At 39.5% G+C, this 26,510-nt stretch overlaps 1 protein-coding gene across 1 annotated transcript in view; it reads right to left on the reverse strand.

The window, feature by feature from the left end:
• The window catches only part of akap6 (A kinase (PRKA) anchor protein 6), a 226,508-nt gene that overhangs the window by 188,498 nt on the left and 11,500 nt on the right, over window positions 1-26,510 (reverse strand). Inside the window, exons 2-3 of the mRNA XM_086275898.1 lie at window positions 10,104-10,402; window positions 9,756-9,927 (exon numbers count right to left, since the gene is read on the reverse strand). Coding sequence (XP_086132024.1) covers window positions 9,756-9,927; window positions 10,104-10,339 — 408 coding nt within the window. The 5' untranslated portion in view covers window positions 10,340-10,402. The remainder of the gene's footprint in view (window positions 1-9,755; window positions 9,928-10,103; window positions 10,403-26,510) is intronic.

Consider the following 26,510-nt stretch of genomic DNA (forward strand, 5'->3'; position numbering starts at 1 on the left):
GGTATTCCCCCAGAACACCCAAAACACCAAGAGTAATCAAACAGTATAACTGCACAGAGCACTAAAACACACTGCAGCACCAATATGTGAAATGGTGAGCGTATGACACTCCAGTAGTGTGAGTGTGTTTGTGTGCTGACCTGCTTCTTGAGTGGGAGTGTTGGTGAGAGGAGAGGAGGGGTGACAACAGTTGCAGAGGTTATTTTAGGCCTAACCCCATTCACACACACACACACACACACAGATACAAACACATATATGATCATGGATACCAACACACACCTCTTGGTTATATACTCTCTAAATCCTCGTCTGTCTCCTCTCCCTCCACACTAAACCTTCATTTTTAGCTTAGCACTTTCTAAGCACGCAGGCCTGTGACTGTAAATAACAACTGAGTGGTTTCCATCTTAGCATAACATTTGTTTCAGACATGAACTCCTTTCATTGGTAATTTAATATTCACTCTCATGCTTCAGTAAATCTCAGTCACTTTACACTTAAGCCTTGACAGCAGTGTTGTGTCAGGTAGCTAGTAAAAACTCTTACCATTCACACTGGTTCCTCCAGATACAGCAATGGTAATTTAACATGAAGGCAATTAAGATCTTAATGTGAAAAGCAAACATTGGTACATTAAATAAACTGTATTTTTGCTCTGTTCTTCCTGGATAGCTCGCTGCCTGCAATACATAACTCAATATCCTGTATAAGCCCACCTCCTCTTGAGGAAATGTTTTCATCATTTAGGATGAAAACCAGCATTTGGAATTTATTGCTCCAACCTCAAGGCTTCCAACCACCTATGTGGCCCACTGATTATTTCTACCTGCACACTCCAACCTGAAAGTGCAATGTTATGTGATGAAAGCTGGCCACTGACAGGCAGGGGTCACAGTTCAGCCACGTGAAATATGATTCCTGGGGTAGAAGTCAAGAGGTCCTTGTCTCAGAAAAGTAAATGTACTCCAAGATGCTGAGGTCATTTGACCCAACACGCTGTAATTTTCTTGTGGTAAAAGCTCGGATATGAAAGTTTCAAGTTTATGTTTTTTGCATGAGGATAAATTTCTGAAGACTGGGATCTTAAATGTACCCTCATTAAACTGATATTCTGGAAATATAAAGGTCTTGGTTAGAACTAATGACATTTAAGTTTGAGCTGTTAGAAAAGATGAGCGGCTCAGTTCCTCTACTGCCTCCTTTCTTCGTTCCTCTTCTCCTTTGCCTTAATAGCCACGCATGTTGAAAAGAGATTCCAAAATTCCTTCCTGTGACGGTGACATCAGCAGACAGAAATACCACGACAGCTGGGAGACAGCAGGCTGGACTCTGCTGCCTCTGGGCTGTGTTCAAATGAAACTCTGTGGGACACACAGATCACATTTGCTGTAGCAAAACCTGATCATGTTCCAGAGCTGGACAACAGTGCGCACAGTTTTAACAAGTGGGTGCTGTTCTTTCAAAGAAAATGTATTTTCTCCTGAAGAAGGAGTGAAAGTTTAATGCGGAAATAACTCCCAACATGTTTTTATTTTCTAATGAGTCTGTTCTCCACCAATCCCAGGTCACACAGACTGTGTAGAGTAAAGCTTAGTCATTAGCACGTTACCCGCGCCAGGAGTGGTCAGCCAACAAAGCCAACATAGCAAAAAATATGAAGATAATTATTTGGGAATGGTGAAGTCATGTGGAAAGTCTTCTCAGAAGAGTGGGAGCTGTTATGATTCAGGATCAATTTAGGATGTGGACATGATCAGCAAACTCAACATTAAAAAAACAGTAAATAGGGAGAGGTAATAGTTCATCAAGCTTTGAGGTACATTTTCTCCCATACAGTAGGTGAAACAACATGAATTAAGAACACAGTGTACACAATGAATCAGCGGCCATGGGTGCTTTCCGTGCATGAAAACAAACCAGATAACATTACCTCATTGTATCTGAAGGAAGATTATGTCCCAAAGAAATATATCGGACTCCTCCCACATTGTGCCCTGTCCTTATCTGCACACTGTAGTGAAGATAACTCAAACACGTCTGCATTGTGGAGTTAATAGAAGGTAAGCAATGAGAAGAAAAATAAAGGAGACAACAAGCACGTCCCCAGCAAATGTAAGACCCCACACAAAGTGAGCCTTGCTACTAGCGCCAGCAGGAGACGGAAACAACAACACAAAACCACCGAAGAAGTGAGAGGAAATGTGAGACAAGCAGCAGGCGGTAAAAACAAACATAGGTCCTGATAACTGCAAAATTTGTCACTCTATCACCTTCTACCTGTCACCAGATCACAGAAGCAGTCTGCACAACTCAGAAAAACACATAACACCCTGCTGACAGATTCAGGCCTCACATATTGCAGGTACAGTTTTTAAAATCACTTGGCTGTAATTTGCACAGTAGAAATGTTGCAATGTTCATTAAATATTCATGTGATTTGTGTAATTTGAAACAGTTAGTGCCAAATGTAAGTACTGTGTTTGACCGGGAAAAGAAGTGAGACTAACAGATTTCAACATGCTTTTCTAAGACGATGTAAAGAAATTGTAAAGACCTGTATGAAAGTTTTCGTCTGCAAAGCCAGACATTATAAAGTTTCCTAAAGATGACCGAATCACTAAAAGCACTGATGCATCTGTCTCTAACAATCAAACATGTGCGCACATGAAGAATTCTTGGGTGTGTATGTTGTACTGTGCAGCAGCCTCTGCCTCTCAGAGCAGTCCAGGACATTCTCCATGCAGCTGTTACACAGCGCCTGCAGCATGATGCTAAGAATGGCTAAGAGGCTGGCATACCAACACACACACACACACACGCACACACACACAGTGGTTGCATCACTATAATCGTGTCCTACAGTCGCTCTGTTGCAAGGTCAGGTTATAGAAAAATGCCCTGCAGGCAAACGCATTATAAATATGATAAGGGGAGGGGGGCAGAGAGCGAGAGCAAAGGAAGGAGAGAATAAAAGAAAGAAACAAAGTGAGAAAAGAGCAGCGAGGACACGATGAAGAAGGAGACAGAACACCAGAGGCATGAATACAATTTCAAACAGCAGTCTGGCGATCTGTCCACTTCCATCTCCCGCTCTGTCGCTGAGCCTGACACCCACCAGCGCCATGTCTGCAATTAAGTCAAAGTTCAACCAACTCCAGCCTAATGCTCAGTATTGGGATACAATGCAGGAGCTCATTCTCAAAATACCGAAAAAATCTCTGATAACATATGCATATAAAGCCTTAAGTGCAATTATTTGCAGGCTAGCAGCCGAGCTGAACCGCTTAATACAAACCTGGAGTGAGGCTAGGGTGGCCAGGCTGTGTTGTAAGATTTGGAGATTTTTCAGAATTACACTTCAAAGAGTTAAATAGGAAGATTAACATTACTCTCGTGTGCAAATTTGGGCCTGTATAAGAAGCAGGAGTCACGATGTAGTTAGTGTAACGTAGCTGGAAGGAAGGTCAACCTGGTTCTAACTATTTCCACTGAAGCTTACCAATTAACAGGTTTTTTGTGAGTTTTGCACATCAGTATTAATTGAAATACTACGTCACAAAATAAACTGTTTAAAACTTTTATAAACAGTACTCAAAGTTTAGGGGTTCAAAAGAAATTAGACACAACCATCTGCAGGCAATTTTTAAGCCTTAATAATAACTTAAACACACAGATAGCAGTTTATTTGCCAAGTGTCCAAATTCAAGATTTCTATCACTCTTCTTAAAAAACAGATCTACATCTCTGAATGAAATAAATCAGATACAGCATGTTATTGACTAGCTTTGGAAGTACTGATGAGTGCATGTCTGTATTATTCATTTAGATGGAACTTGCCAGATACTTTAATCCTGTCATCTAAGTAGTTTCCATGACCATTAGCATTTATGGACATGTGACTGTAGAACAAATCAGGGAGAAAAATAAGGTAAAAAAGAAAAACTCGTATGGACTTTTTTTATTATTGTTGTAATTGCTGATTATATTATACTGTTAGATACCATCTGCAATCGTATCTGACGTCAGGTATGGTTAAGCAGCATTTTATACATTTCTTTCTTTCCCAACAAAACCATTTTACTAAAACGCTGTCAGAATCAGCAGTGTGATTGGCTCTGTCTCTTGCTGTAATAAAGACAAATGACCACTAGATGGAGCCGACAACCAGGGAATGAGAGCCAGTAAACCTGTTCAGTGGTGGTCGTCTGTTTACTGCTTCAGTGCTGCAGTTAGAACTATAAAGCAGCCACCTGAAGAGATCAGCGATATGTGATGATGACAAAATAACATTTAGCTATTGTTTGACAAAAGATTTTCTTTATATTAATTTTATTTTAATTTATGCTAAAGTATTGACTTGAAAGTTTCAAGGTCCGGTACAATGTCTCCGTGCTAATGATTTTACTCTTTATTGACTTTTTTTTTACCTTCATCTGCAACATGAAATGAATCAACAACAACTGAGGGGTTGGGAGATAAAAGTTTAAGGCGATTCATTGTAGAATAAATAGAAAAGAGTCAAAGTTTTTTGTTTTCTGTGTTTCTCTGCACTGTTTTGATTTGATTCACTAAAAGCTGCTGCTCACTGACTGATTCAGGCTGCTGAGCTTTTCTGCAGGCTGTAGCTCAGACCCGACACAAACATGAACTGACGGAGGCGTCAGAACGCACACACCATCAACAACAACAGAAGGAGCCGCATCTGTTTTTCCTTTGCAGCTCTGACTGCACAGAAACATCTCAGCTGTTTTTGTTTGGCGCTTTGATCTCTCCGTGCTTCTTTATTGTCTTTGCTGTTTGTCAGCACGGCTCCTGACAAATACGCCAAATCTCAACAAACTGTGGACAAAAGACTAATGGCAACGCTAACAACCTACAATATTTGTATTATTTATCTTTCTTTATGACTTTCCTCACGTATTTCTCAGACATTTTTGCAGTCGTTGTATAGTCAGTGTCACTTTGTGACTTTGAAAATCTTGCCTTTGCTGACCTCCAGTGGTGCATCACGTCACTGTGATGCTGGGATGAACAGATGAACAAAAATAGAGCTTTTCAGCCTGATGCTAAGATACTCTAAAATAATGTCAATAGCAGGATTTGCTGTTTATGGTTCTGCTGAGAAATCAAGACTCATTAGTAGCTAATAAATGACATACAGCCAGAGTGACATCATTTACCCACAGAACAAAGCCAGATTTGTAACTGTGTCACACACACACAGTCGTCTCTGTGGGTCTGACCGAGTCATTTCCCAGCACTGACAGTGATGTAATCTTTAAAACAAACAGACTCGACACACGCTGTCAGATGTGCGGAGCTTCTGTGTGTCCTTTATCTTTCTGGAGGGCGACAAACAGAAGCAGAAGTGAAAAGGAAAGAATACAACTTCTGGTTCTTGCGTATTTAAGAGGGTTGTTTAAGGCTTCATGTGTTTTTAGTGTGAAGTCAGAGTATGTATGCAGTATGCAGTATTGATGAGGTGGCTGTTGTTTAGATCAGTTTTTCCCAACCACTGTGCTGCGGCACATAGGTGTGCCGTGGAAGATTTTCTGGTTCCACCGGATTAGTAATCTAAATGACCGGTGTGAGTAACGGGCAGAACAATTACATTCTCTTCCACTAGAGGGCAGTGCAAATAACTGCTCTAATTAAATGGGTTGCCAACTGCCAGTAAAACAGAAGAAGACGAAGAAGTTAGATAATAGTCTTGCTGTGAGTGAGACAAAAATAGCAATAGATAAATATTTTAAAAGAAAAGTAGTCAATCTGACCTGAGTCCCTGAGAAAGCAAAAGCAAAAAAGTGTATACTGGGGACAAACCAAGCTAATTCCGCTATGCCTGGTGCTATATAACTAGTATATGATACATTCATTTAAAGGGGATGAGAGAAAAAACAGATTATTTGATGAGTTTTTCTTAAGCAAAATTACATCTATGTGTTTGATGAGGGAGGTTTACATAGATCAGTGTACACATATAAACCTATGTGTGTGTGTGTGTGTGTGTGTGTGTGTGTGTGTGTGTGTGTGTGTGTATAGATGAGCTAGAACTGTAATTTGCAATGAGAGTTAATTCCCTGAGTTTCTTTATCCTGCCTCTCCTCTGTCTGGTTGTGAATTCTCAGTCTTTGTACTGGTGTTAGTTACTTCCTGTTTTATATCGCTAGCCTCTTCAAATTCAAATTTTCAAATTTTATTTGTCATGTACACAGTCATACACAGTACGATATGCAGTGAAATGCTTAGACAACTGCTCGTGACCTAAAGAAAAAAAAAAGGAAAGGGCTATGAATAAGATAGGAAATAAATATGAAAAATTAAAAAGTGTAAATTTAACTAGGAAGGAATAAAATATAAGAATATAAAATATAAAAAATGAAATAACTGTACAACACAAATTAGAATGAAGGGTAAATTTAACTGGGAAAGAATAAGATAAAATATATAAATTAAAGTTGAAAATAAAATAACTGTACAACAAAATACACAATATAGAACTATATAAGAATGTATGAAGAAATATAAATAAATATATATATATACACACACAATAACAGCAGCTGTACAAGTATTAACTGGAAATGAAGAATATAATGTCCAGTGTTGTGCAATCCACATTATGTCTTGTGCAGTGCAAATATGCTTAAAGTGATTTAAGTGATGAAGTGAAACCAAAGTCCAGAAAGTCCAGTGTGTGTGTAAGAACTATATGTGTGGGTCAGTACTGTGTGGTGGTGTGATTGAGAGACCGTATCGCCTGCGGGAAGAAGCTCCTCCTCAGTCTCTCTGTGTTGGTCTTCAGGGAGCGGAATCGCTTTCCTGACCTCAGCAGAGAGAACAGTCTGTTGTTGGGATGGCTGAGGTCCTTCACGATCTTCCTGGCCTTGGTCCAGCACCGCCTGCTGTAGATTGAGTGCAGGTCAGGGAGCTCGGAGCGGATGGTGCGCTCAGCTGACCGCACAAACTGTAGTGGGTCCAGTGTGTCTGGTAGTGAAGAAACGATGAAGTCTCTGACCAGGCGTTCAAAGCACTTCATCACTACTGAGGTGAGGGCTACAGGGCGATAGTCATTGAGAAGCAGGGTGGGGTTTCTTCGGGACAGGAACAATGATGGACTCTTTGAAGCATCTTTGAAACTCTTGTCTTGCGTGTATATTATATTTAGCTTTACATCATTCTCCCTAATTTCAGCTATGCCCCAAACATCCTCCTGTGTGTGTTTAAACATCTGTCCTTCATGTTGTGTCAGAGAATTTGTGACTTCTCCCTCCTGGTTCCCAGCTCCTGTGTTTGGATCATGTTGTATTCCTGATCTTTTCTGTTGGATTTTTGCACTACTTTTGTTTTGAACTCTAAGCCAGTTCTATAGTTTCATTTGTCCGCATTATGATACACAGGATAAAATGCGTGTTTTAATAGGATTCTAAAAACTGGTTCCTCCGGTGCAATAAAAGTAAGGATTCGGAAGCTTCCAGAAAAATGTGTGCAGTTAAAAATATTAAGAGACAACATGCATCTATAGTTGTGTGTGAATGTGCAGTCATGGCAGGGAGTGACTCAGCTACAGACCAAGCTCTCTGGCAGGAAATAGAAAATATCCCTCGCTCTCCCTCCCTCACACATCCAGTCTGAAGCCTCAGAGCGACTCTGGGTTGAGTCCTGCAGCTGTTACTGGAAACATCGCTGCTGCTTCTGCCACTGCTGCTATGTTCTATTTAGAGAACCCATACAACAAAAATGATGCAGAGGAGAGGAGGCCAACACACCAAAGACTGAGCAAGCAGTACCAGCGGCTTGAAGGAGAGGAAGCATCTGAGTCAGTGAAATTTAAAATAATCTCATCAATAAAAGATAATCCACCTCAGCTACATCTAAGCAGATTAAAACTCCATCTACATGAATGAATGAGCGTGAAGGGATGCCCTGACAAACGTGTCTATGTTTGAAGGTTGAGCTCCTGGAACAGCCTATGTCTGGCTCTCACTTACATAATACCAGAACTATCAAATAGATGTTCAGGAAGCCCCGTGTGACAGATTTCAGTGAGATTCAACTGTGCTGGGATGGATGAAGAGTTTATTTAAAAATCGAGGAAATATAATCTATCCAGCTTGTTGACACCACAAAATGATTTTTAAAATTATTACAAAATCCCCACCACTTAAGTTGATGTTTCAAATGTATAATTTTGTCTAACTAAAAGTTCAAAACCTGCAGATTTTTTGGTAACTTTGTAAAAAGATGAATACTTTATTTATCCCATTTATTGAAAATTCTTTTATTTTATGATAACTGAAATTAGGCTCCAGCACTGGTTAACAAAATACATGGATGGAAATGTAAAAAAAATAAAAATTACTGTGGGGGAAAAGTGAAACTGCTCTAGTGTCCCTGGGGATTGTTTACTCATGGGTGTGGAGTAATGTACTAGACTGTTGTTATGAAGGAGCAGCCGAGGCTGAAGGCAATGGTTTCGATTTACCAGTCAGTTTATATCTAACCTTCAAACATTTTAGCAGCTGAAATGAGTTTCCTCTGTAGGGTTACAGAGTTCAAGAGCTCAAACACGAGAGGGAATTTGGACTACAGCTGCTGCTCCTCTCCACTGATCTATCTGTGCAATATCTGGTCAGAATCAAGAGAAAAAGAGTGCCAGCAGTCATTTCCCAAAAAGTGCCGTTTCTGTCAAAGCTGTGGAAGGATTTAAACTGTTCGCAGACTGAGTATAAGCCGGACATCATTAATTCAAGCAATCAAAAATAAACAACATATTTCCTTCTTCTTACATAAATACTGATGTATAATACAGAGTAAGACCGACGGCTGGTGCTGCAGAATCTGAAGAATCTGGGGAGTGGCTGGACATAAATAAATGAACAGTCAGTAACTGAGCGAAAGCCAGTTATTACATAACATCCAGACCATGAAGAAAGGAAGGGCATCATGGGAAATTCACCACCTGGGGTCATACAGCTGAATCAGCTGAGGTTCTACACGTGTGCATGTATGCTACGCTATGCTACTGCCTTTGAATGCACCGTGGTTACACAGAGAGAGACAGTGCGCGCTGACTCTAACGTTCCTGCACTGACACAAATATATACACTTCTATTTCGTTCAGAACGCTAACAACATATTCAGGAACTTTCAAGTTAATACTGAAATTAAGCCTCAACTCTGATAACACCATGTATGAACATCTAAGTTACTTTTGGTTGCTCACTTATTCACACAGTTTCTCCACAGCAGGTAGCTCAACATGTCTGATTTGGACTCTTTAAGCCAGATGCACTTCCTGGCACAACCCCAAAGAAATATACCCTTTCTTAGATAAAATCTGAGATCTTTCACTTGTAGGGCAGACTTGTAAACCACTAGTGTACACTATGGAGGCACTAATATCAGAACCTACCACTAAAATATAAATGTCAGTAATAGCTGCGACGGGAGTGTCAAGGAGCTAAAAGGCCATGAAGTCCAGATGACAGCATGTATGAAACAACAGCTGCAAGTTAACATCTAAACATTTTTAAAACTGAAGCTAATCGGAGATCAGCTTACTATAGCAGCCAATGAAGGATTTAATTTAATCTTAATCCCATACCACACAAACTGTCATCTCCAACATCACAAAAGATGCTACAGACTCAAAAATGATGTTGATTCTCATCGAGCGATTCTAAATTCAACAGATGTCAAAGCCTTTTCTGTTTCCATCAAACAGAAATAAACAGGCTATCCATTCCTACCTTGAGCTGCACTAAGTGGACGTCCACGTGCCGGTTGTTGCTGTCTTGCCCCACAGAGTGTGTGAGCTGCGTCACTCTGTCACTGGTTGCTCTCAGCCACTTCTCAATCTCTGGTAGGTGTAGGACGACCTTCCAGTCGGCTCCAGTGTGGAGAGGCGGAGGTTTCTTTGACCTGAAGAAAAACATACGCCACACAAGACAGACAACCTCAACAATACAGACTTATAGCACTGCTACAGAATTACCTCGTGATCTTTTCCACAGACTTTCTTAGACCTTAAGAAATAGTGTATAACATGAGAGAAAACACATGAATTGTTATGATCATCACTCTGGCTAGCTTTATACCTCCGGGAGTTGTCTTGTCCCATGTGAGGTCCTTCAGTGAGGCTTCCCTGGCTGGGGCCTGGGCCCGGTGAGGAAGAGCCATCCTTCGACTGAGGCTCCAGGCCGAGAGGGGGAACAGTGATAGCAGCAAGTGAGCTCGAGGTGCTGGGGTCCAGGTTCGGGGTGACAGGAGTGACAGAGGTGAGCATCGGCGAGGCTGGCTCAGGGGCCACCGGTGAGAGAGCTACGACACTCATGGTGTTGGAGAGAGGGGAGGTACACAATTTCTAATGTGGGTTCACAGGACTCACTGAATAACACTGGAGAGAGAAGAACAGAGAGTATATAAAGGTCAATAAAAGCATCGCGATTCAGAGGAAGAACAAAAACGAAGGCTAAGGGACTGACAACAAACACTGCATCTACAACAGACACTAAAATAGCACAGTGGGCAGAAAAACTAATACTCAAAAATTTGAAAACAATAAGACGGGTTTAATTAACAGGGCTGCACCATCAATCATTTGTAATACTATATTTATATTTAAAAAACATTTAAAAGGCAGAAATGCTTTTCTTGACTGAATATATATTAAAAGTGGATCATTTTTAGTGAAAAATATCTTCAGACAATCATATATGAATGTTAATATTTTTCTAAAAATATATCAAAGTAATTCCTTCACAAAACTGATCAGTAATTTTTAAAACGCATTTATGAGTTTTAATACAAGTGCAACTTTGAATATTAAGGCTAGGTGGGAAGCTGAGACTGGCACTCTAATTTCAGAGGAGACTTGGGAAGAGGTGTTCGGTGAAGCCCATCTTGTGACTAATTCGGGGCTGTGGAGAGAATTTAAATGGGAGGTGGTCATAAGATGTTTTAGAACCCCAGAGATGATTCCTAAAATGAACCCTACAACTCCTGACACTTGTTGGCGAAATTGTGGTACTCACTTAGGAACCCATTCACACATATTCTGGTCATGCCCAAAAATTTGCTCATTTTGGAATGACGTATTTAAAGCCCTGAATACAGTCTTCCAATAACCATTAACAAAGAACCAACAGTTTGCCATTTTAGGGGTATTACAAAAGGGTTTTACAGGAAACAATAAAAAGTATCTCTTAAGAATCTTGCTTACAGCAGCACTAAAGTGTATCACCATTACCCGGCTAAATCTTGACCCACCTTCATATAATATGTGGGTTGATAAAGTAAGAGAGATTTATACTTATATGCTCTGCGGATTCAGAGAGAATTGTTCACCGAGCGTTGGCGACCCATGCATGCTTTATCGTTTCAATAAACTAGCATAGGTTTGTTTCGTTTTGTTAATTTTTGCTACTAAGATTGTCACATGTTATTTAATATTATATTAAGGTGTTTTTTTGTTGTTTTTGTATTGTTTTGTGTTTCCTTTTTGGAGTTTTTATTTTAATTTGTACTTCTACATTGCTGTTCCTGCTCCTGTATCTGTTCGACTTGTAAACATTGACAAGTACAAGTTGTAAGGTTGTGAACTATAATAAAAATTGAGTTTAAAAAAAATCATATATGAATGAATAAATTTCACTCTTGCTTTATATAACAATATCCAAGTTTACAATTCACTTTCATGGTTTTTGCATATAAAACTGCTGTTGCCTATCAAACAGGTTTTGACTTTCTCACAAAGCCTGTGATGGAATATTTTTAAACCAATTCTTTATATTATACATTTGATCCCCAAAAGCACGAAGTAACAGGAAAACACAGATTTCTGTAAAATAAGGCAACCCAGTAATATTGTCTCAGCTGTATGTAGACCAACTCTGTTTATGTATAATAAAGTCTCAAGATGTATCATTAACCTGAAAAAGCTAGCGATTTAAGAGAAAATTAAACATTAATTGTAGTAAATGTTTTATATTTAGAGGTCAAAGTGCCAATAAGACGTCTACAGGAGTGAGTGACGAGCCAATTAGAGAAGTGACCTTTTCACTGGTGATTCTGTTGTCAAGCTGTGGAAGTACACAAACACCGATATAAACTGCCCTCCGGCTGTCATGTAGATAAAACGATGAAGCAGCTGTTCGCTCACAGACCTGCACAGTTACAGTTAGGAAAAGCATGCAAGGCACATAAACAAAAAAGAAAAATGCAAAGTAAACTAAGATAAAACGAAGTATAAAAATGAGAGCTACGTCAAATTATTTTTTACAAAATAAAAAAATAAACAGGAGAGAATTATTGCCTTCAACACACTGAGCAAAGATGCATATGTGCTCCCTCTTTCCCTCTTCATCATCACTTATTATTCTATTATTCTGTCTTCTTTCCATCTTTAACTCTACAAAGCCTTTTCCATTCTTTCAGTCCATTCACCTCCTGACATAAAGTATTCAATTAAAACACTAAATACCACACAAATCTTGTGTAGTTTTATGTTTAAATTTCCATCTACTATCAGATCTGTTCATAGACAGCCGGGGCAATTCCCCATGAACCTGAACATAGGAGGGGCGCAGCCAAAAGGAGCCCCTCCTCTGCATTATACTGGATGCTCATATTCTCAGTCTTAGAGTAAATTTGAATTCTGTTCAATCCTATTCAGTTTTATTTATATAGCGCCAAATCACAACAACAGTTGCTTGAAGGTATTTATACTGTAAGGTAAAGACTGCAATAACACAAGCAAGAACTTGGTGACAGTGAGAAGGAAAACTCCCAGGATGAGTACACTACCAGCACTTTGGCTTCCAGCAACATTAGTTGGTGACTTTGCTGAGTCCAAGGCCCGAACGATTACGTGACACTATGGTTTTTTCATATTGTGAAATGTGCTGCAAAACAAACTGAGGTACACTAACTGTGTTACTAAAGGTTAAATTACTTAAGGGTAAAATTAGTGCAGGATAAACAGGTTGTTTTGCTGTGCTGTCATTACTGTTTGTGTACAATAGAAAGACAGCACAATCAGTGTACTGTCAGTGTAGAGGATCGAAATCTGCCAGGACAACTCATAAAACATCTGCTGACATCTGGTTAAATTCAGTTGTGCACAGCCACAGAGAGCAGCAGGTCAGCTGATCATACACTAAGAAAATCTACTGGAGCTCTCAATAGAAATTATTGTGAGTTGTGATTTCTTTATCAGAATTTAAATTTAGACTGAAATAAGGTTTGCCTTCCTATCGCCTAATATTAGACTAATAATAATTTAATTATTACGTTAATGTCGCACAGTTAGTTTTGCACAAAGACAGGTGGTAGAAATGTTCTTCTACTTCCTCACTGAGTACATTTCAGGGTGCTTTTTCACTTTTACTTGAGTAAAAGAAGTTGAATCAGTACTTCAACTTTTACTGGAGTATTTTTCAACACTAGTATCTGTACTTCTACTTAAGTAAAGAGTGTGTGTGCTTTTGCCACCTCTGCAAAGCTGAAAATCTCAAAAATGGCAACAAGTACAAGAATGTTGTGGACCCAAAGGGAAAAAAGAGCAAAGTCTATATATCGTGTATTTTCCAGTCTGTACAGTTCTCATGTCTTGCTGTGAAATACACTCTACCTCCATAAAAGTTCACGTGAAAGAAGTTGTGTCTTGATCTTCTACCAGAACTGCACAAGACAAACCAAGGAATAAAATCTCCCTTTTAAAAGAATTCCTAACAAACAACTGCAGACTCAAACCATGAAGGAGACAGGAGAGACTGGAACAGTGACAACACTGGAATACAAAAACATTAAGGATTGTATGTATTATTGTAGGGCATTGGTGGGCAACTCCAGGCCTCAAGAGCCACTGTCCTGCAGGTTTTAGATAACACCCTGGGTCAACACACCTGAATCAAATGATTAGTTCATCACCAGGCCTCTGGAGAACTTCAAGAAATGTTGAGGAGGTAATTTAGTCATTTAAATCAGCTGTGAATTAAATCTCGAGGTGTGGAGTTGGTCACCCCTGTTGTAGGGTCTACCTTACAATATAAAGTGCCTTGAAGCGGCTGCTGTTGTGATTTAGTGCTGTATAAATAAAACTGCATTTATTTGAACTGAAGGGAGCTTACAGAAAACTTTCCTGATGAACCAGTGGGCTGGACAAGACTGAGTAGTCCGAATACTTCAAACTTTCTCCCAGGTGTGCAGCTGTTCCACTGTCTAGAAAATGTCTTATTAGTCAGAGGACAATCTCGACTGCCATTAAATCTTTGTGCCCTGTCAATAAGGAAGGATCTTCTGTGTATAATCCACCTGAAAACTTGGAACTAAAGATCCAGTGTGAGGTCTTTTATAAGACACAGCCAACAATTTGGCTATTTATTGTCATTTAATGACATAAAATTATATGTGGCTCAGCAAGTCACCGCCTGAAAAGATCACATGGACCCTCATGCGCACTCATCGCTCGCAGGAGGTGCCATAGAGGTTGGATGTGATATGTGTGAGGTGGCGTTCAATGGCAAAGACGCTGAGAGTCCAATCCATGAATGTTGAGACTGCCTATTGGGACGGGAACACCACCACTCTGGAATGGTGCCATGGCTGCAGTGATGCGGATGCTATACCAGTCTGTTGTGGTGAAGAGGGAGTCGAGCTTAAAAGTAAAATTATGACATTGCCATTCCTTACCCTCATCTACTGCATGGTCACAAGCTCTGAGTAGAGACCAAATCAGTGAGATCACAGATATGAGCTTTCTTCACAGGGTGAGAAGCTCAGTCATTCAACAGAGACAGAGTAGATCCCCGACTCTTAAACATCGAAAAGAACACAGGACACAGGACAGCCACTGCAAGCGATTTATAGAATACGATACTAGACATGAAACATATAATTATTTAAAATGAGCTCAATCTTAAACATTTGCAGGAGTTATATCAAACCATTTAACACTAAAGGGGTCATTTTTCTACAGAATACTTATTTTAGTTTTTTATGCACAGTCATTTTCCAATAATACAGTTTTATTTGTACTGAGGTGTTTTGTTACTCTTTTCCTAATGAAATGGTTTGATAATTTCCTCCACCTCTTGTCATTGTCAGTTAATAGTAAATAATTTTTTATAAGATATTTGTAATATAGCAGACATTTATGTAATATCTCACAATTATTCAGCCAGGAAGGAGTGCAGAAAGGTGAAGATGTCCATGTAGAGTGCAGACGTGCAGTGAAAAAGGCACATTTTAATCTGCTCCAGTTTATCTTGTTAAACTAATAATTAGTGGAGCTTTTAAGGGTTGCGTTTCTGTAAAAGTCCCCGCAGGCCACTGCTTTAGAGTGACTCTGGCTATGTCGGTTAGTGCTAAACTTGGTTTTGGTTAATAGGAATGAAAATAATCCCTCCAACAGCAGGAGCTCATTTTGAAAAGACGGAGGGAATGTTGTTATTCCTGAATTCTCTCTGCTTTACTGTAAGTGACTAAAAAGCAGACGAGTTTTAAGGTGATCACATGAAACACTGCTAAACTTAGCAGTGACTATATTATATCAACAACTACATTTGTGTCCTTGGCTATAGTTAGATACCTGATAAAAGATAAGAAATGGCTACTACTAATCCAGCTGTCATTTTCAATTGATTGCTGAAAAATATTTCCTGTTCAGCTCCAGCGCACACGTCATCTAACATGCAGGAAGCTGGTTACTGTTACTGCTCTGCTTTGGCTCCAGGGTGAATTTCCTTCATACTTTGTAGGGTTGATAATAAAAGAAAAAGAAAGAGAAAGCAGTGCAAATTACAGAAAACTAGCCATTAGCTTCATATCCGGTTGTTCAGTGATGACACGACGAATCCTACTTCCGGGCCTAAAGTAGTCTGCGTTTAATATGGCTTTTGTGTTGTTAACATGTTTAATGTTATGTATTTTCTTCTATTTGATCTCAAAAAGCTCCTAAAACAGTCAGTGATCACTGTTGACCTCCCTCAGCTTTTATTACCGCTAATCATTTATTTAAGCTCAGTTTTTAAAACCTTAGGAAGTAACTACAGCCCAGCCCATGCAGCAGTGTATGAATGACTAACCCCGTATTGTGGATGGATTATCTCAGTTGTTCTCCTGGCTGAAGTTTGGTCCTTTTACAGCATCCTGCCATGCGATTACATTTGTTCCTGACCACCGAGAACACTCACGGTAACTTTTATCGAATGGAAAAAAAGTTAGCTTGTTCATATTATGCTAACATAGCTGTGTCGCTAGCGGTCACATAGCACATCATTATATACCAGCTAGCCAAACTTAAGTAACCCTACAAACGTCACTGCTGTTTAGATTTCTGTCTTCATTTATGTTGGAAGTGATAGCAGAGCTGTACGTTTTAATTTGTTTCCAAAACCCCGCAGTCAGGACATGCTATATTGTATTTAGATAGAAGCTAGCGAGCTAACTCCCTGCTAACTTCTAACTCCGTTAAATGTCATAAATTCCGTTTTCATGGATTCCTGGATGTTAAACTCAATTGTTACACCTGGTAGAGCAGAACGCTGATCATTTTATTAAAGATGAAAGACTTTAGACAGTTTTTCAACTCTCAGCAATGCCATAGTGATCGTTTGATATATGGACCTGCAGCGGAGTTTAGACCCAGACACGGCCAGTGACGTCAGACTGAACAACCGGATTGTTAACTATATACAGATGAAGCACATAAGCACACAAGCGCAAATAAAGCGCAGGTCATGTAAATGTGACATAGGAGCCGATTATCTGTGATCAGTTGTGAGCGTGTTATGGAGTGAATTATGCAATGCCAACCTTTTACTGGAATCAGCTGAGGCAAAAAAACGAAAGTATCTTTTCATTTGACGGCGCATGCCAGAGGATGCAGCAGTAATAAGCTAATAGTGGAGCTCTCCAACTGTGGCCATCTGATGACTACAGAAGATTTAGAAAAGACGTTTTAAAGACACTTTAAAAGGAGGAACTGAACTGTCTGTCCAGAGATTCCTTGTGCTTTATTTTTTACCTACTCAGAGTTTCTTATCTGGAGCTTTTGGTGTTTGGAGAACTGCTACTGTTTACTTGGAGGTATTGGATGTATTTTAGGCCTGTTTTCAGAAGCTTGACTCGGGAGCAGAAACGTGACTGAGAGGTTTGAGGCAAGAAGAAAATGAAATCTCAGCCTGAGGCCAATCTCAAATGTCCAATCTGCCTTGAAATCTTTCAAGATCCTGTAATCCTGTGGTGCAGCCACAGTTTCTGTAGAGCGTGTCTTCAGAGATGGTGGACAGAGACCTCTGCTACATGTCCAATTTGCAGGACAACATTTTTACAAGGCGATCCACCACAAAACTTGGCTCTAAAGAATCTTTGTGAGGCCTATTTGCTGGAGAGAACTCGAAGATTTCACTGCAAACTGCACAAGGAAAATCTGACACTCTTCTGTGTGGACGATCTTGAGCCAGTGTGTGTTGTGTGCTTGCACTCAGAAACTCACAAGAACCACAGATTCAAGCCCATCAATGAAGTTGCTCAGGATTACAAAGAGGGACTCCGGAAACTCCTCAAGCCTTTACAAGAGAAAAGTGAGCTCTTAAACACCGTTAAGGAAGACTTTGACCAAACAGCTGAAAATATTGAAGTTCAGGCTCGAGACACAGAGAGGCAGATTAAGGATGTGTTCTCGATACTTCATGAATTTCTCCAAAAAGAAGAGAGAGCAAGAATTGGTAGCCTGAGAGACGAAAAGCAGCGTAAGAGTCGAATGCTGAAGAGGAAGACAAATGTTCTGAGCAGAGAGATTGCAACTCTTTCGGAGACAATCAGAGAAACAGACGAGGCGCTAGAAGCAGAAAATATCTCCTTCCTGCGGAACTACAGCGCTGCAGCTCAAAGAGTCCAGCATTCCCTCCCAGGTGTTGAAGAACTAACCCCAGAAGCTCTGATAGACACCGATAAACACCTGAGCAACCTCTCTTTTGCCATCCTCGACAGCATGAAAGATATGATTTTCTCTACTTTTAAACCTGAGCCGTGCCATCCCAGCTATCTACAGGCACCCGCTTACTACGATAACCACAGGGTAGCTCAGACCAGGAGGCCAATGAGTCTTGCGCTGCCAGAGAGTCAAGCTCGAGAACTCAGTCATATGCTTGACAACAAAGTCTTCCCACCACCACTCGCAAATCCATTATTCCCATGCCAGCCTGCTCAGGCTTCCGTGAGTAGTAACGTTCTTGGAAATGCAGGAGGTTGGGATTTGAGACCTGCAGCAACTTCAGTGTGCAATGAAGAAAAAAGTAAGCGTGGAAAGAAATTCATATTCCCCAACATATTAGAGCAAAAAAAGTAAAGGACAGCTTGGATGTAAACAGATATATATATATTTTTTCATGTTAAGATGTATGTAGAATTCCTGATATTTGCCATTATATATAAATCAGTATGATTTGCTAGTTTATTAATTGCACCCAATTTACACAGTGGGGTAAATTAAATCCTCTTCAAAGCCTCGCAGCACAATTCAAACTGACCGTAAAGTTGATTTATTACACCTGTAAAAGTACATTAGGTTGACTATCTTACTTTTAGAGGGCTGGAACTAATAAAGGCATATTGAGTGTTTCTTTGAAAAGAATTATTTATTAACAGTTGTCACTTTTGTAAAGTTTATGTGTTAGATTTTGTCGTTTTGTGTGAAAGGAACTAAATCTGACAGGATGTGAAAGCAAGCAGAATTTGAAAAAAGCTTCTGTAACCTGTTGTAATCAAGAATAAATTGATGATGTATTTGATTGTTACCATGTGTAATTACTGAGTACTGTTTAAAATAAAAATGTGTCGCTCCCCCAATTAACACCCAGGACAGGAAACACGTCAGAGCCCTCAAAGAAGCTGTTTGATGTTAGATGAACTGTGAGAAGAGGAAAAGTGAGGAACTGAGAAGGAATATCAGCTCTCTGAGAAACAGCAAGAGCTGGAGGACGGTGTGTCCAGACTGAGAGCTGGGGAAGGACAGCAATTTAGTGTTTTTACACTAAATTCTTGGTCTAGTATTTGGAGCACCCTAGTGTGTGCTCTGAAAACACACTGATTTAAAATCAGCAAACAACAGCGGGAACATTTCGATATTTACATTTTTATTCATATGTTTTATGTCAAACTTGATTTCTTAATTTTTCAGCACTGCAAAGTCTTCTTAGTTGTTCAGTTACAACTGAACAACAACAACAACAACAACAACAACAATAATAATAATAATAATAATAATGACAACAAATGACAGAGAGAGAGACAAAGCTAAAAAAAACAACAATATTATTATAAATGGGCAATGAGCTACTGGAGCTTTTTCTGTAATTTTACACATTTATTATTTATATAAAATTGTGAAATTGCACCTTTTTTTCTTATATTAAGACATCTCAGGTATTAAATGTGTAATTAAATGTCTTTACACTGACAGAAAGGGGCGTTTCACTGGACCACCTTGAGATTGAAGTGGGTTGTTTTCAGCCTGCGGTGTAGATGTAGATGATGCATTGCCAGGTTGACTACCATTTGCAATAACTAACCCCAGCCTGAAAATGGAGAAACACACACACACACAGACACACACAGACTATTGCATCATACCTCTCCGTCTGCTCTGAATTTAAAGACGTAATAATCCTTTCTCTTTAAAAGCTGATGGAGTAATCCTGTTTCATATGCAAAAGGAAAAAGATGAAACATGTGGTCAGACATGTGGTCACAACAAACTCTCTTCCTGTCATCTGCTCCACTCTTCCTTCTGTCTCTCTGAAGGAAATAAAAACTCTCCCTTTTCTCTTTTTCTTCCACTCACACTTTGTCTCTCACTCTCTCTTTCTGCCCATCATTCAGCCTGTCACAGCATGGCACAGGACAGGGACTGTGTGTGTGTGTGTGTGTGTGTGTGTGTGTGTGTGTGTGTGTGTGTGTGTGTGTGTGTGTGTGTGTGTGTGCCCTCCCCTTTATCACAGCTGCAGCTCTAAATCCTTTTAACCAGCAGCAGACGCAGTGAACAAATAGAATGTTTTATTTATTTTCTCCTTTCTTTGAATAAAATATCCATCCAGCTTCCAGTTTATTTTGTCTGCATGTTTCACTGTGATTTTAATATAAATATTTGTTTTTAAATAAAGCACTTCTGTAGCAAAACTATCAGGGCAAACAAAGTAAAAGCATCTTTTAGTATTTTCTATGTCAAAAAGATCAATTTAAGTAGTTATTGTGCAAAACAGGTTTCAATTTCAAATCGCCAATCTTTACTGAATAATCTTAATAATGACAAATCTACTGAATTATCAGCAGAAAATTTCAGCGATCAAGGTAGCCACACACACACCTGTAAGAGAAACAGAAGATCTTCATATTTCAAGTGTTTTACACGAATTCACTGGATTTCTCTGACTGACTAATCAGTTATATAATTTCAGTCGTGATATTTCAGGAAGATCAACCTGTCACATGTGTGCAAATAATGAGGAAAGAGTGGCTCAAATATGTAATGACTGAATGATTACACTAGCGAGTTCAATACTGCACCACAATAATCCATTTTAACTGAGCGTTTTACTAAAGACGGTAAAAATTCATTACCCGTAAGTTCATACTTTAGTGGATTAACAGGGAAAACTTTCACACACTTTTAAAGTTATTGATTAAAAAGTAGAAGATGTTCACTATACTTTGTTCACTCAAAAGAAAAGTAATGCTAGAATGTAAAAACTGTGAAATCATTTCCTTTCTTCATTATAGACACAAAGAGTGAACGCACAGGGTGACCAGTAACCAGCAGCAGTGGTTATCATGTTTGCTGTGCTGGGATGGTTCAGGCTCTATCAGAGGCGGAGCCAGATATTTGAAACACCCGGGGCTTAGCCCAAAGAGTAGTATGCATGTGGGATTTTTTTTTTTTTTTTGGGGGGGGGTAGAAATGACTGAAAGATTAATAGGCTCTGTTCAAAAAAGAATGACTTCATATAGGGAAAAATCTATATCACATGTGCAGGACACCTTAAACGAGTTTTTTAATTAAGCAGCAAGACAGAACAAGGTCAGGGCTGTATCAAGACACGAGGACTAAACCCCAATTCAACCAGACCCAGAACTGATCCAGAATTAAAACAGGACTACAACAGTTCAAAATCAGGACTACTTGGGACTTAACCAAGACAGAACCATAATCAGAACTAGATGATAGTAGCACTAAAAACCATCATAGACCTGCACTACACTTGTTTTTTAATTCTACCAAAGTACAATATTTAGATTGAGAAAAGTTTATATAATTATTTAGCCTTGTTGTACAAACAAGCCTACATAACTTAATAAATACAGAATTTGAAAAATAACAAACCTAAAAAGAAACACTAGGTACGAGATACATGAGTACCTATGATACGGTGATACTTTTGGTAAACAACCATTTGACTAACATGTGTGTCTCACCTGCTCTTGTTCCATCTGTTCTGTCCTCGTTCTCCTCTCTCTCCCTCTTTGTGCTGACAATCATCAAATATACAGTTGAAACCAGATATTTACTCTTCAGATAAAAACACTTTTTTAATTGTAACATCAAATCAGACTAAATGTTTATTTTTTTAGATTGATAAATATAAAAACATATTTGTTAACTTTAAGAGTAAAGAGAGAAACTATCTGTATTTCTTAATAGCAAATGGCACCAAATTGTATTCAAACTGAGCCACACTTATGAAGCTCCACAGTTCTTTTTCTGGTGTTTTGGTTGACATCTCTTGATGTTCCCATGTCAAAGAAACAGGCTCTGTGTTTTGCCTTATATGCATCCACAGGTGTGTCACCAACTTACTCACATGGACTCTACTAACCTATCAGAAGCTTCTTCAGCTCAGAATGGAATCGTCTGGAGTTTTCTTATTAATTAACAATAAACTTAGTGTATATGTACTCCTTAATATGATGAAAGTGATAATAAATAGACAGCTCTCTCTCTTTATTCTGACATTTAACTAATTCAAAATATATTTCAATATTTATCTAAAACAAAAGTTTACTCTAAATTGATGTTGTACAGTAAAAATGTTTTATGTTTTCTCCCTAAAGTGTAAATTACAAATGTGAATATCCTGCTGTGTACTGAAATCCCTCTTGTTTTGCATAGAAATGACCAACATACAAAACATAATATATAAAATAACATCTACCTGAGTTTTTTCTTTGAAAGAAGCCTCTAATGTCCATTCTTATATTTCAGTACATAACTGAAACCGATTTAGTCGGGGAGGGTAAGAACTGAAAATATGAAATAAACACACGTAAGCTAAGACTCTCTAAAAAAATACCATTTGTTCGGCTTTTCATTTCGCCATTTGTTGATTCACTCGAAGAGCAAGTAACGTAATATTGGTCAAGTGATCAGTTTGATATCAATCTTTCGTGATGCACCGTCATATTTACATTATTTGTACAGTACGAATGATTTTCTTTGGTACCTGGTCAAACTTAAGCTCTCCTTAGTATGGCTGGCTGCGTTTCTCCAACAGCGCACTCACTGCTGGCAGCAGCTGCCCCGCCCCCTCGCTCAGTCGCTTAGTGCCTGAGCTTGGATCATACCAATATCAGGGGGGATTCACGCACAGTCGTAAATTCCCACAGTGTGCACTATGTGCTTCGAATATTGTGTGTACTTTTTGTTTTATACAGTTGTCAGCCAGGCATCTAACTATGAAAAATTACACTCCAAAAGACCCCGGGCTTCTGACAAAACAACCCGGGCTTAAGCCCAATAAGCCACCCCCACGCTCCGCCCCTGGGCTCTATATTGATCAGGATTTGAGGCAGCAGTGAAGCAGAGAAACAATGTCAGTGGAGCAGCAGAACAGAAGCCAGTCAGTGATAAACTCAACCTGCCTGACACGATTAATGCTGGTGATACAGTGTGACCTAGATAGGTGAGGACATGGCTGAGAGTGACACTGCAACTTCATTTTGACTTTCTCATATGTCTGTTTTTTAACTGCTGTTGCTTGTTTTTGCAAATGAACCAAACCAACTTCTCATTGTTTGGAAAATGATGTTTTAATTTAAGAGTGGCACTCCACAGGTTCACACAGCTCATGCTAAAAAGGCAGAGCGCTGATGGAAGCGGGCTCACATATTTACTTGTGACCTGTGATGTCTGCCTGCAGATTATGAGACTCCAGTTATTTGTGAAGCTTTGTTAGCCTGTTATGAAGGAGATACTGATAAACAAAGAATTGTAGCTACTAGTATGTAGACTTTTCAATTCAAATCAATTCAGTTTTATTTATACGGAGCAGAGAAAAACCCAACAATCATATGACCCCCTCTGAGCAAGCACTTTGGCGACAGTGGGAAGGAAAAACTCCCTTTTAACAGGAAGAAACCTCCGACAGAACCAGGCTCAGGGAGGGGCGGGGCCATCTGCTGCGACCGGTTGGGGTGAGAGAAGGAAGACAGGATAAAGACATGCTGTGAAAGAGAGATAGAGATTAATGAACTTTTAAGTGTTAATCAAGGAAGTGGCAGTAAGCCAACTTCCTTTAGTTACACCAACAATGTAAGTATTCAGACTTTGAGCTAGAATGTTGTATTCTCTACTATTCAGACATTATTGTTACTGTTCATGCTCAGCTGCTCATTGATGCTCACAACGCTCAGGTTTCAAACATTAATATCAATGACAGGTGCTCTGTTCACACAAGGTTGGTGAAGCTTGGCTAATAACACTGCATCAGGTGAAAAATTCCCATCTCACTACAGACACTCTGCAGTGTGTGGTTTTATATTTTTACAGTGTCTCTGTATGACACTATAATGTAAAGTCAGTCTATACCTATTATATAAATATAACTATTTACCATGCCGTAATAATAATCCAAAATGTTGTTTACTTCACAGATCTTTTTCGCTGCGTGTTACAGTGATCATTCTAAATACAAAGTAACATGTAATTCAGAAAAAACAGCATTGATTAGAGAAAACTGATCAAAATAAAGATTATTGTATTATTTTTAATTCCATCTTATATCATGACATAAGATAAATACTCTAAATACTCCAAATACCATTTTCCAAAATAGCTATTTAATACAAAGCAAGTTGAAACTCTTGCATGTATGACCTGAGCATCCAAATTTTCTACATTACATTTATTTCTGATCAAATTTCATGACTTCTCATGGTCCCCACTTCCTTGGCTTTAAAAACCCTCAAAATACCGCAGCTCTTCGGGAATGAAGTACAAACACTTTCCTCTGTCTTTCTCTGTAACATTAAACCCAGTGAAGCACTTCCTGTATCCAACATGATTCAGGATGGGCTCAGCAGGCGGGAATAGACATGATGTCATTCACTATGACCTCATCAGTCCAGTGACCACAGAGGAAGAAACGCAAGTTGCAATGATGGAGACAGAGTGGGGAAGTACAAAGGCAAGGCAAGGCAAGGCAAGTTTATTTGTATAGCACAATTCAACAACAAGGTGATTCAAAGTGCTTTACAGAGACATTAGAAACAAGAACAAATAAAAAGCATGATTTAAAATTGAATAAAACAAGCAAATAAACTAACTAACTAATTAACAAACAAACAAACAAACAAACAACAGTATATAAAATCAAAACAGATAAAATCAGTAGTTAAATGTAAGTTTTGAAATTTAAGCTTAAAGTGTGGATTTGGTGCTTTATTCAAATGCAGCTGAGAATAGGTGAGTCTTCAACCTGGATTTAAATAAACTGAGTGTTTCAGCTGATCTGAGGCTTTCTGGGAGTTTGTTCCAGATATAAGGAGCATAAAAGCTGAATGCAGCTTCTCCGTGTCTGGTTCTGACTCTGGGAACTGATAAAAGACCGGATCCAGATGACCTGAGGGATCTGGATGGTTCATACTGGGTCAGGAGGTCATTGATGTATTTTGGTCCTAAACCATTCAGAGCTTTATAGGCCAGCATCAGAACTTTAAAGTCTATCCTCTGACGGACAGGCAGCCAGTGTAAGGACCTCAGAGCTGGACTGATGTGGTCCACTTTTTTGGTCTTAGTGAGGACTCGAGCAGCAGAGCTCTGAATGAGCTGTAGTTGTCTGACTGATTTTTTAGGTAGACCTGTAAAGATGCTGTTACAGTAATCAAGCCTACTAAAGATGAATGCATGGACTAGTTTTTCCAGGTCCTGTTGAGACATCAGATCTTTTATCCTTGATATATTCTTGAGGTGATAGTAAGCTGACTTTGTTATTGTCTTAATGTGTTTTTCTAAGTTTAGGTCTGCATCCATCACTACACCCAAATTTCTCGCCTGGTTTGTGGTTTTTAGATGTATAGATTGAAGTTCTCTGGTGACCTGTAATCGTTTTTCTTTGGCGCCAAAGACTATTACCTCAGTTTTGTTTTTGTTTAGCTGGAGAAAATTGTGGCACAGCCAGTCATTGATTTCCTCAATGCATTTACCAAGAGCCTGTACAGGGCCTCGGTCTCCTGGTGACATTGTGAAACAGAAGGGGTCCCAAGATGGAACCTTGGGGAACTCCACATGTGATACTTGTCTGCTCAGATGTGAAGTTACCTATTGATACAAAGTATTTCCTGTTTTCTACGTATGTTTTGAACCAGTTTAGTACAGTTCCTGAAAGACCTGTCCAGTTCTCCAGTCGTTTGAGTAATATGTTGTGGTCACAAATACAAAACAATACAGAATAAAGAGAATGACTCAAAAATGATGCTAATAGTCGTCATGATGAGGACAGGACGATACCACACAACTAAAAAAAAACACAGATCTAATCACCTGTAACGAGATCTGCAATTACAACTCTTCCACAGATTTTTAGTGAAGGTTTGTGGAGCAGTATGGCCAACGCGTCTCTACACAGGCGATCTGAAACAGACTGAACACAGCCAATCTTTGGTCTCACAGGGCTGCCAAGAGGTCTGCCATGCCTGCCCTTCACCCTCAGACCAGTTGATGTCAGCAACATGTGCACTGGAGCCTGAACATGTGGAGGAACATTATGTTGAACAATGAGTCCAGATTGTGCCTTCTACAGTTGGACTGTAGGGTCAAAGTGTGGAGAAGACATGCAGCGTGCTATGCCCATTGCTGCACTGCTAGTGTAACAGCTTTTGTTGGAGGCAGTGTGATGGTGCGGTGCAGCATCACCCTCACTGGAAAAACAAGGTTTGTCGTCATCGGCAGCAATTTTAAAGCAGAGAGATATCGAGATGAGATTCTGCAACCGGTGGCAATTTCATATCTCCACAGTCTGGGACTGAACTCTGTCTTCCAGGATGACAACGCCCCCGCAGACTGGCTTTATCACCTGCCTGAAGTTCTGACCTCAAGCCCACTGGAAACTTGTGGTATCAGCTTAGGCGTGCACGTCATGCCAGAGTGACCAAGTTGAAGAATGGGATGCCATCCCACAGTAATGTGTGATCAGCATGGGGAGGAGGTGCCAGGCTGTGGCTGTGTATGC

The sequence above is a fragment of the Aulonocara sp. 'chitande type north' Nkhata Bay genome, linkage group LG19 (genome assembly GCF_057382095.1).
Source record: "Aulonocara sp. 'chitande type north' Nkhata Bay isolate Kocher_YH1m ecotype deep benthic linkage group LG19, A_spYH_male_GT1.1, whole genome shotgun sequence".
Classification (NCBI taxonomy): domain Eukaryota; kingdom Metazoa; phylum Chordata; class Actinopteri; order Cichliformes; family Cichlidae; genus Aulonocara; species Aulonocara sp. 'chitande type north' Nkhata Bay.